Source organism: Rattus norvegicus, chromosome 17, assembly GCF_036323735.1.
Source record: "Rattus norvegicus strain BN/NHsdMcwi chromosome 17, GRCr8, whole genome shotgun sequence".
NCBI classification, from domain to species: domain Eukaryota; kingdom Metazoa; phylum Chordata; class Mammalia; order Rodentia; family Muridae; genus Rattus; species Rattus norvegicus.
Genome location: NC_086035.1, coordinates 77168917 through 77181457, shown reverse-complemented (window position 1 = coordinate 77181457; position 12541 = coordinate 77168917). Strand labels below are relative to the sequence as shown.

Sequence of the window (12541 nt, the reverse complement as noted above, 5' to 3'; positions counted from 1 at the left end):
TCCCCCAGTTGTGGTCAGACTGTTTTATTAAAGCAACAGAAAGGGCATTACAATGAGATATAAGAATAGCTATGGCAGCTGGTTCTGAGCTTTTGTTTGGTTTATACATCGGTTTCCATCCTTTAGCTCAGTCTGTGTCTTTGTTAGTGAGATGTGTTTTCCAGACAAGTAGTCAGATCTTACTGCTGTAGGTAGGGACCATAATAAGCTAGTCTGTGTTTTGTGTTGATAAGTGAGCCCATTTACAGCTAAACTAAGCCATTCACATACATATGCACACATACATAAATAACACACATACATAATTAAAATACATACATAGTATCTAATACAGAAAAGGCTTTGATATCAGTTTCCTTTTCTGAAAGGAAAGATTGTAAATATATTCAAGGATGTTTTATTTTTAGCAAAAATTTGATGGTGAGCAGATGTTTAGCAGTAAAACGTTCTTAAATCAACTTTATTTCCATCTTACAAGTTGTTACAACAGGTGCATGCATTGTTTCCTTTCTCTTAGAAATGATGTGTTGTCTTTGTAGTTGTTCATTGTTCTTATTCTTTCAGATGCTTCTGTCAGACTTTTCTCATCATCATATTGAAATGGCATGTACCCTACTGGAGACCTGTGGACGGTTTCTTTTCCGATCTCCAGAATCACACCTGAGGACCAGTGTGCTTTTGGTAAGGGCCTGCAGAAACTGGTGGGATGCTGAGAGTCTTGATTTACTTCAAGGATTAAAAGTATTAATCAGTGTTGTCGTCTTCCTCTGCTATCTGACCACAGCATTTCTGCCTAACCTAGAGCATCGTGCACAAATGAACAGCCATACTGGAGAGCCATAGGGATTCTTCTTCACTTTGTTGCCAGTTAGTTCAAAGAAGAGCTAGTGAGCTGGCCGTACAGTTCACTTCTGCAAGACCAACAACCTGAGCTTGATTCCCAGAAGTCACATAAAGGTGGAAAGAGAACCAACTCCAGAAAGTTGTTCCCTGGTCCATATACGTGTAGTGTGACATGCACACACATACACATTTTGTATGCATGTGTGCATTCGCATACTATACTAATATCTGTTTTTATTAAAAGAGAATGAAATGACCCCCTGAAAACAAATCATTCAAATGAATAGTTACTCAGTACTGTTAGGGACCATCTTTGTTTTTGCTGTGTCCCTACAGTTTTTAATATATACCTAAAGTATAATCTAAAAATTATAAAATTAAGTTTTATAATAAGCTATAGAGTGGGTCTTAATGGGCCATCCTACTAGGAATATGGAAGGCATTGTGCTGAGCGTGATTTGAGTGGTGGGAGCCTACTCTAGCGATTCAGAGGGAAACAACTGGGAAAGAAATGGGTCCTAGCACCCATTTCTTGTGATATTTTGGTGACAAATGTGGCTACTTTGTGCTTTTGTCTGAAGAGTATGCCTGAGACTAAAATGAAGAGATTTAGATTAGTTGCACTAGCAAAGAAAATCTCAAAGCAGGTTGATATAAATTCCTTTGTATGGTTACTAAAGTTCACTCTCATAAAGAGGGTTTTGATGAAAAGGAGCAGGCTTATAGAGGAAAAATACAAATGTATGCGTCTAGTAATAAAAGGACACCAGGACATGCAATGGAACTGAATCCTGTGATCAAAGAGATAAACAGACTAAGGGAGAGGTGACCTCAGGGAAAGATCCCACCCAGCTAAAGTTACTGTTTATGCCTTTGTAGTTGAACAAGAAAATAGTTATGTTATGGTAGGTGTTATTACCTGGTTATTGCTTTCATTTGTATTTTTAACCTGGAATGAGCTACAATCCACAGGCTTTTGATCCGGATCTTGCGGAATAGTGGCCATGCAAAGATTAGGTCCAGGCATGGTAGTACATGCTTTCAATTCCAGGAAAAAGGGGCAAGCAAGTCTCTTGAGTTCAAGGCCAGCCTGGTACAGAGCAAGTTCAGGTGTGGTGATACACATCTTTAATCCCAGCATTCAGGAGACAGAGCCATGCAGATCTCTAAATTCAAGGTCAATCTACAGAGCACGTTGCATGACAGCCAAGCTTAGGCAGTGAAGGAGTTGGAAAACAGAAAGCTGGTGATAATGTAACAGAACAAGGAGGCCAAGTACCAGCCCCAGCAAGCAGCAAAACTCAGGCAGCTTCAGCCACGTGGCTCCTGCTTTAGAGTCAATAATAAAAGGGACTACTGGGACAGTTGATGCTGGTTAGCTGGAGCTAAGAGATTAGTGGTGATTAAGAACAGATCAGCATCACTGAGGTGAAATTTTCTGAGAATTGTTTTCTAAGAGTAGAAGCTGTGTTCTGGAGATAGCCAGGTTGTACCTTGTGCTGCAGCTGTACTTGTTAATGTGTGAGAATCACCCAGGTGATACTGGTTTTGAAGGTATGAGGGGTCATGAAGAGCAGCTGAGACTTGGCACCTGTGAGAGTCCATGGAAGGCCATTGGTAAGGTGCAATCTCAGTTGTAGTTGACGGCCTATGACTGAAGTGGTCATGCAAAGCAGTTGAGGCTTGGCACTGTGAAGAGAGCCTATGAGAGGCTATTGGTGAAGCCTGGGTGCAGCAGAAGACTCCAGCATATTGGAGATGGCAGTATCAAACAGGATGATCACCAAGAACAGCAGCAGTGGAGTGGAGTCAATCAGAGCCTAGAGTGCTACAGAGGGCAGATCTGGAGAAGGGACCCAAGCCCTTTGGAGGAGCCCAGAAGATCATGTGTGGATCCTAGACAGTGGAACATGGAGCTGTAAAGTTGAAGTTGCCTTGGAAACCCTAAGATGTTAGAGATGTCAGTCAGGGCTGTGGGCTACCTGCTGAGGAAAGCTGCTAACTGAGTGGAACCAGCCCAAGAGAAAGAATTGTGCTGCTGTCAACAAAGATGAAAGGATTTGGAGGGTTGGGGATTTGGCTCAGTGGTAGAGCGCTTACCTAGGAAGCGCAAGGTCCTGGGTTCGGTCCCCAGCCCCAGAAAAAAGAAAAAGAAGAAGAAGAAGAAAAAAAAAAAGGATTTGGAGATCTGAAAATAAAGCTTTTACATCAGGCACAGAGATGCAGAGTTTGGAGTTTGTTTGCCCAGTTTTTGGTTCTGCTTTGATCCAGTATTTCTTCACTGTGACATGTTGGAATAGTAATATATGTCCTGTGATATTGGAGATACATGATCTGCTTTTTGATTTTGATATCATAGGGGATTACACTTCAGTGATGGGTTGAATCTCAGAAGAGACTTTGAACTTTGGATTTTAACTTTGTTATGACTGTTATAGACTATGGGGACTTTTGAATTTGGACTAAATATATTTTTCATCATACTATGGCTAGGTGTGGTTCCTGTAGACTCATGTATTTGAACAAGTCTATGGCGGCCAGGGAGTAGTGGATAGTGGTTTGAATATGCTTGGCCCAGGGAGAGGCACTATTACGTGGTATGGCCTTGTTGGGGTGGGTGTGGCCTTGTTGGGGTGGGTGTGGCCTTGTTGAAGTGGGTGTGGCCTTGTTTGAGTGGGCTTTGAGATCCTCCTCCTAGTAGTGCAGAAGCCAGTCTTCTATTTGCCTTTAGAACAAGCCTAGACACTGCCATGTTCCACCCTTTATCATAGAGGACTTGAACCTCTGAACCTGTAAGCCAGCCAGTTCTATTTAAATATTGTTCCTTGCAAAAGTTTCCTTGGTCATGGTGTCTCTTCACAGCAATGAGTTATGTAGATTATGCAGTCAAACCCATTATACATGTCTTGGTTGTGATATTTTATCTATTCTTTTTTATAGTCTAGTTTTGAGGCTGAATAATTTACTGATAAGTTTTGAAATGAAGAGGCATGGATTTGTGTGGTTTCTTAGCATTTTTATTCATGGTGTTCCCCTCACATGAAGCCAAAATGCACGCATTCTAGAGTTCTCTAGCTTAGCTTCCTTCTTTTCCAGTGGTCAAGGCAGTAGAAAGGCTGGGGGTCAGGGGCATCATTTAGCTTCTTGGGATGTAAACTATTGTGCTACTACAGTTTTTAGAATGTGTTAGTTTGTGACTTGATTTATGACTATTCTAGCCAGTATTAACCCTAAGGAGCACAAGGTTCAAGTGTGTAAGTAAAATTTAGGAGTCAGAATCAAGTAAAGCTGCAACTCGGACTTGAGCTGTCCATGTGTGACTGGCAATCCTTCCTCCTCAGAGCTGATGCCGTCCAGTATCATCCCATCTCCACAGGAGCCTCTGCAGACAGGGAAGCTTAGCTCTCAGGGTCTCAGACCTTAGTGATGCCCACTTCTGTGCTGTTGCCTCTCACAGCAGACCCGTGTTTTTCCGTCATGCGCTGTGGAACGTTCTGGCTAATGTAGACATTCTCTCTCAGGAGCAAATGATGAGAAAGAAGCAAGCAATGCACCTGGACGCGCGCTACGTTACAATGGTGGAGAACGCGTATTACTACTGCAACCCACCACCAGCCGAGAAGACAGTGAGAAGGAAGCGGCCTCCTCTTCAGGAGTATGTCCGCAAACTTCTGTACAAGGATCTCTCTAAGGTCACCACGGAAAAGGTAAAATCTGAATCATCATCTAGTCATGATCACCTTGAGGGTTGTGCTGGGGCTGCCCCCGGCACTCCAGGGCGGGTGGGGGCAGATCTGCGCTCTATTAGGAATGACTTTGTTCAAGTCCTCCTGAGAAGACACTCATGGGCTGGGTGCTGCAGGATCTTAGAGATACGTATTCTGTATTTTTTATTACTTTTTATCATTATGATGTTTCACTTCAAATTTTAATTGTAATGTTATGTATATTTAAAACTTATTTTTATCTTTTTTACTGTTACTCTTTTTGTTTTTGGTGTTTGCAGGGGAGTTGGGGTTAGCCTGGGCCTTGTGCATGCTAGGCAGGGAACAGGTTCAAGATTCCTCTGAAATCTCTAATTTTGGATATCTTTTTCGATTTTTCTGGAAATGATCACAACAGGATGATTTTTTCAGAAAAGGCTAAGAACCACTGACTTACATTAATCTGGTTACCTTGTTAAAATTTCACCTCTAAGACAGTAGGCAGACTGCTCGCTTGTTAGCTTTACAGGTTTCTGTACTAGGAGTGCAGAGCACTCCTTTCTGTTTGTGTAGAAGGTGATAAGGAGTGACGTGCCTTAGGAAAGGGGAGCTGCCTTCAGGGTTGTTCAAAGCAGTGCAGAGCTGGTTACAGTTTGGAGAGCACTGAAAGTTTCTCCATAGGGGAGGCTGACGTTTCCAGTGGGAGTGGAAAGGAAAACACACTTAGTGCTTGAAAGATGTTCTACAAAGCGGGGATACGTGAAAGGGTCATTTCACAGTCTGCCAGGAATATCTGTCTGTTCCTTCCATAGCAAAGGTACAAAGAATCTGTCCTCAGGGTGAGCTCTGCTGATCACTTTGTTCCTAAGAGATTTTTTTTTTCTTTTTTCTTTTTTTTTCTTTTTTTTTTTTTTCTTTTTTTTGGAGCTGGGGACCGAACCCAGGGCCTTGCGCTTGCTAGGCAAGCACTCTACCACTGAGCTAAATCCCCAACCCCAAGAGATTTTGAAATAGTAAAGCTGACATATTTGTTTTATCAGTCACTTCAGTAAACACTGAGCATATTTTAATTTGTTTGATCCCAACTGTGATACTTTTACTATTTCCCATTTTACACACAAGGAAACTGAGGTTGTCTTCTCTCTTAAGTGACTTAGAACATGTGTGTGTGTGTGTGTGTGTGTGTGTGTGTGTGTGTGTGTGTGTGTGTTTGTACATGTATATAAAGGCCAAAAGGCTAATGTCATTTAGGTGTTTTCTCTTGCTAAACTTAGAACTAGCAAATTCACCTTTCCTTGCTTGCCAGCAAACTTCAGGGAGCTTCCCATCCTCCCCTGTCCAGCATTGGAATTGTAGTCATTGTGTAGTCATGCCTGGCTTTTTTTTTTTTTTTTTTTTTTTTTTGGTTCTTTTTTTTTTTTTTTTTTTTTCCGGAGCTGGGGACCGAACCCAGGGCCTTGCGCTTCCTAGGCAAGCGCTCTACCACCGAGCTAAATCCCCAACCCCATGCCTGGCTTTTTTTATGTGGACTTAGCGGTTATCAAACACCTCCCCAACTCAATTTTTAATTTTTTTTAAGTTACAAATAGTGGGTTCATTATGGCTTTTCCATACATAATGTGTTATTACACTTGCCCTGCCCCTACCCGCTCTGATACCCTTCTCTTGTCACCCCCTCTGCTCTCTGCTTGTCTCCTCCCTCTGCTGTAATAGCACGTTTTCCTTTACCCTCTGTATTCCACCTTTCCCTGTCATCTGTATCTTCTTGTCCCCAAGTTTTCTCTGTACTTTGTATCTTACAAATGCACACACGCACACACGCACACGCACACGCACACACACACACACACACACACACACACACACAAGTTTAGATCTAGAGCCCTCATGAGAGAGAACATGTGATGAGCATGACTTATCTTGCTTAACATAATGATCTGTTGCTCTATTTTTCTGCAAGTCTCATAATTTCATTTTTCCTTACAGCTGAGTAATGCTCCATTGTGTACCATGTTTTCTTTATCTGTCCTCTGTCTTTATTGATTCCCATAACTTAGCTATTTTGATAAATGTATCAGTAAACATGGATGTTCAGGTTTCTGGTACAGTGAATTAGCATACCCCAATGGTGTGGTTTGTCATGGTACGGCAGTTCTATTATTAGCTTTCTTGAAGAATGTCTACACTGACTTTCATAGTAGCTATTCTAGTTAAAATTCTTCCCAGTTGTAATGCTGGGTTCTTGTCTTCTCTCCTCTTCCTCTTCCTCTTCCTCCTCCTCTCTTCCTATTCTTTCTCTTCTTCCTCCCAACCCTCCACCACTGTTTTGGAGACAGGCTCTCTCTACGTGTCTCTGACTGCCCCGGAACTCACTATGTAGGCCAATCCGGCTTGAACCTACAGCTCTCCTGCTTCTGCCTCCTGAGTGTTGTGACTGAAGGGCTGTGCCACCACCACTGACTCTTCCCAATGGTTATCAGAATTGGCTGGCATTTGCTTTCTTGTTGATAGCCATTATGATTGTGGTGACCTAGACTCTTGCCTTTTTTCAATGGCTTAGGATTTTGGACACTTTTTTACATATTGCAATTTGTATTTATTCCTGTTAATTCACTTATTGATTAGAAGATATTGCCAGTATTTATCTAAACAACAATAATAATTAATTCCCATTCTCTATATCTCTTCACTCTGGTGATTTTTTTTCCTGTGCAGAAGTCTTTTAATTTCTTGTCGACCCCTTTGTTAATTTGGGGGATTATTTCTTAAGATCTTTGGGGAGGCCTTCCCTGTGCCTAACATGTTTCTTCTGGTGTCTTTTGGCACTTTGAGAGGTTCAGGTCTTTCATTAAGGTCTGGTCCATTTGAATTGATTTTTTCTGAAGGGAGAGGGATAGATCTAGTTTCACTCTTTCCCTATGGATAGCCAGTTCCAGTACGACTTGCTGATGAGGCTGTCTTGTTTGGTTTTGTTCTCCACTGGTTGGTTTTGTCAAACATTAGGTGGCTCTGATTGTGCAGCTTGTTTCTCAACCATCTATTCTTTCATTGGTCTGAACATGGCTTTATTTGTTAGAAATAGATTTTAAATGAGATTATTTATGTCAAATCATATATACTAGTTTTGGCAAACCATGGCTTTTTTTCTTTCTGCAAGCTTAGTCTTTGACTAAGTTACTGTTAGTTTATTTTTCTGACTCTACTCTGTACATTTTTTTATACATGCACGTGTTGTGTAATTACCTACTGAACCATCTCATCAGCTCTCATTTGACTCTTTTAAGACCCAAATGCTATGGGACATTTTTGAGAAATACTGTAGAAATTATTGAAAGGTCTAGAAAGTAATGATAATAAATTTTCATAATTAATAAATCTCATTTTACCTCTTTGTAACATAAGAAAACTGATAAAAGCCTACTAAAGTATTTCAGATTTTAAAATTATCTTAATAATTTAAACAACATTTTCTTCATGTAGGTTTTGAGACAGATGCGAAAGTTGCCCTGGCAGGACCAAGAAGTTAAAGACTATGTCATTTGTTGTATGATAAACATTTGGAATGTGAAATACAATAGTATTCACTGTGTAGCCAACCTCCTAGCAGGACTAGTGCTTTACCAGGAGGATGTTGGGATCCACGTTGTGGACGGAGTACTTGAAGATATTCGATTGGGAATGGAGGTAACACATTCCTCCATATTTATACCCAGTTACAGCTTGTGGAGAACGTAAAAGTCTTTAAACCCTACTATTGAAAATATCAATTTGAGCTGGGGGCTGGTGGTATACATCTTTAATCCCAGCAGTAGGAGGAAGAGACAGGCAGATCTCTGTAAATTTGAGGCCAGCCTGGTCTACAGAGAGAGTTCCAGAACAGCCAAGGTTATAGAGAAACTCTGTCTTTAAAAAGCAATAACAACAACAAAACCTGTTTTTTATATTAAATCATTTGCTGCTTCTTAGGAGCTACTTATGTGTGAATTTGTATATTAAATTTTCTGCCGTGGGCTGGTGACATGGCTCAGCGGTTAAGAGCCCCGACTGCTCTTCCAGAGGTCCTGAGTTCAATTCCCAGCAACCACATGGTGGCTCACAACCATCTGTAATGGAATCTGATGCCCTCTTCTGGTGTGTCTGAAGACAGCTTCAGTGTACTCACAGACATAAAATAAATAAAAAATAAAAATAAATTTTCTGCTGCAAACTCAAACAATCACTAGTATCTATTTTAATTCTTTTTCTGAAGCTGCTTTAAGTTTATTTTGTAAGATTACACTATATTTTTATTATTTCTAGGTTATTGAGACAATTCACAGGAAATGATAAGCTTACTAATTATAAATATTTGATAATTATAGGTATTTTGCATACTTTCCTCTTAATATAAATGTTATATAACTAGCTACCTTTATTTCTTGATTCATAGATTGCAAAGGAAATAGCTTGGGTGGGCTGATAGGAAGACATTGTAACTATTTAGAAAAAGCTCACTTATGATAGCTTAATATTTACCTCAATATCTAACATGTACCTTGTACCTTTTATTAAGGCATTTTAAAGATAACCATTTCTTAGAAAATGACAGGCTATTTAGAAATAGCCACAGTATTAGAAAAGGAGTAAAGAAGCTACCATTAGCTCTGACAGATGTTCTTTGAATAGTTGGTACTCTTAAGTTAGGAATAACCCTTCCAGTTTTATTGCTACCCTTCACTGAAAACCTGTGGGGTGTTTCTTGTTTTGTTTTTCAGGTTAATCAACCTAAATTTAACCAGAGGCGCATCAGTAGTGCCAAGTTCTTAGGAGAACTTTATAATTACAGAATGGTCGAATCGGCTGTTATTTTCAGAACTCTTTATTCTTTTACTTCATTTGGTGTCAACCCTGACGGGTCTCCAAGTTCCCTGGACCCTCCTGAGCATCTGTTTAGAATTAGACTAGTCTGCACTATTTTGGATACCTGTGGCCAGTACTTTGACAGAGGTTCCAGTAAAAGAAAACTTGACTGCTTCCTTGTATATTTTCAGGTATGAAAGCACAATATACAATTTCATATCACTGGGTACATATGTAACAAATTTTAGCAAAGAAATTATGTATTGTTTATATATGCTCACACTTAGGTTATACTTACTGTGGAGACCTTAAATTGTGTTACAGATTCACACAGACACTAATTTTTGCAGCCTATCATTGGTAATGATAGGTTGACAATTTTGAGAAGTATATAGATTGTAAATTTGGCACGGTAGTTTATAGAATATAGTATTTCATTCAATAATTCTTTAATTAAAGTAAAAACCTGTTGGGGGGGGGATTGTTTGTTTTGGTTTGTTTGAGAAAGTGTGTCACCATGTAGCTCAGGCTGGCCTTAAATTCATGACCCTCCTGTCCCATCTTCCCAAGTGCTAGGTTCATAGATGTGCACTGCCACAACCAGCTACTTGTGATTTGATAACATTCTTCTCTCACGTCTGTTTTAGTTTATGTCCAAAATGCTTGTTTCTAAAAGATCCAGTTTATCTAGTTATTCATTGTTTATTTACTTACCTTTGAGAAATCACGGTTCACATAAACATTTATAATGTAGAAAGCAAATGTATCTATTAGTAAACTCTTGGGTTGTACTTGTGATATTTTTATTTATTCCATAATTTGTGATTTAGAATAAGTTCAGTACAAATACAGGGGTAATCATACAATTTGTATAATGTTTGTATCACAAAAGTTAACCATGCTCCCCAGCCATTATTCCCTGTGAAATACAACATAGTAAGTACTGATTAGAAGGGAGAGCTCATCAAGTTACAATGTTGCTGATTAAATACCAATCAGTAGTACTTGATTTTACCCAACCACAGTTGTGACAGTTTGCCTCTTGAGAAGAGGGAGGTTTGGTATTATAACTTGTGCACCGGAATGCATTCACAGAGTAGCTGGGATGGAAGGGGGAGTAAGTAATGTTGGGGAATTTCAGTCTTAGCTTTCTCATACTTTTGTACCTACTGCCTTATCTTACACATTTATGAACAAGGGATGGAGTGGAGTTTGCAGGTTCAACGTCAAAGTCCTTGTGTAAACTTGCTTAAGACTTGCTTAAACTGGAGATTGTCTATATTAAATACCTGAGGTTTGCTCTAAAGAGTATTAATATCCAAAGTAGAAATTCTTATTTGATGCCTTATTCCAGCCTCAGAGAAAAGAATCACTGAGAAATACTGAAGACTAAAAATCAAGAAAGTTGTTTTCCAAGTTAATTTGACAGAAACGTGTGGCCGAGATAGATACAGGAACTAGGAGTTTGAATGGAGTGGGCTCCAGAGATACAGGATACAGTTACTGTATGGCACCTAGAGTGCAGAGTATCAGCCTCTGAGATGAGGTCGTGCAGCTCACTACTGTGGAGCACAGACTGGGCTCTAGAAGGCAGGTAGGAAGGACCAGCTGGAAAACACTAACTTCCAAGTGCTTGTTTATTATCTGGGGCAATCTGTGTTTCTATAAAGCTTCCTGTGAGGCCCACACTTTGATTAGCAAGAGCCTCTGTCTCCAGGTAGAGAGGATAATTGAGGTGCCTGTAAAAATATTTTTAATAATATAATGTAACAATATAGAAAGGGCTTAGGTTGTGTTACTTGTTAATATATATTAGAAATAAGAGCAAGAATGTAAATATATAGTAGCATATACATGGTACTCAGTAAATGTTCATAATGTATTTTCATATTTTTCAGAAGTTTGATCTTGTCCAGGCGTGGTGGTGCACGCCTTAGTCCTAGCACTCAGGGAACAGAGATATGTAGATCTCTGCGTTACAGGACAGCCAGGGCTACTCAGAAAAACATTGTCTCCAAAAAAAGGGGTTTCATCCTTAAATACTTTACCAGACCTTTTTTAAAAAATGAAGCGGGTAGCATAGGAAAATAATGATAATTTATTAAAACTAAGGCATCCAATCTACTTTTATAAATTTAAATGTGTCAATTCCGTGGTAAGCCTAAAGTGTATGTGACATTTTGTTTATACTTTTTCTGTCTTTTTTTTTTTTTTAAACCTATGACAACCAGACTAAAAAAAAGTATTTAGCCTAAACTCAACAACTGGTTCAAAAATAGATAGGAGAAAATAATCGGAATTAGAATCATTGCTGTTGTCGATTGATAAAAATTATAGATTTCTTGTTCAACCTTTTAACTTAGTTATTATAACTAGGTAACATCACAGTACAACTTACTATTTTAAATTTTTGTTATTAATATCTTATAGCTAAATTTATTTTTTTATTTGTTGTCAGCGTTATGTTTGGTGGAAGAAAAGTTTGGAGGTTTGGACAAAAGACCATCCATTTCCTATTGATATAGATTACATGATCAGTGATACACTAGAACTGCTAAGACCAAAGATCAAACTCTGTAATTCTCTGGAAGAATCCATCAGGCAGGTACAAGACTTGGAACGAGAATTCTTAATAAAACTAGGTAAGCAATTTATACAGAGAGGAATGGAGGGGATTGGTCAGACTGTCTCTGGAATCTGTTTTATTGTGTTTCCTGTCAGAGCTTTGCACTTGCATACTTTGTATCTCTGATGTTGAGCACTGGTGAGTGTTAGGTGTGGTGTGGTTGGTTTCACTTACTGGTCTCTAGCTGAAATAAAACGATCAAGCAGGACGTAAAGCAAGTGATAGTGAAGGGGAAATACAGTCTTGTCAACTGCTCTTACTTTTAGACTCTGGTTTCTGAGCAAATCTTTGGATGAAAGTGTCTCATATGTATAGCGTATTTTCAGCAGGCATTATCCCTGAGACTTCTCAGGAATTGGTAATTTTCTCAGAGTTGGTAAAGTTATTTTATTTCTCGTGAGCACTCGGTGTGTTCATCTGCATCCGTCCTTCAGTTACACTCAGAGTATTGCTGTATTCCACTGCTTGTCTGAAGAGCCAGTCAGGGGTGGAGATAGAGGTGAGTGACAGCCCTCCCTACCCCAGGCCT

At 39.5% G+C, this 12541-nt stretch overlaps 1 protein-coding gene across 10 annotated transcripts in view; it reads left to right on the top strand.

The window, feature by feature from the left end:
• Positions 1-12541, top strand: part of Upf2 (UPF2, regulator of nonsense mediated mRNA decay) — a 111292-nt gene that overhangs the window by 63809 nt on the left and 34942 nt on the right. For 9 of the 10 annotated variants that reach the window (XM_039095923.2, XM_039095924.2, XM_063276633.1 and 6 more), the window contains 5 exon segments: positions 565-681; positions 4365-4550; positions 8028-8231; positions 9302-9577; positions 11845-12028. In XM_039095923.2, the coding sequence (XP_038951851.1) occupies positions 565-681; positions 4365-4550; positions 8028-8231; positions 9302-9577; positions 11845-12028 (967 nt within the window). 10 annotated transcript variants of the gene reach the window in all.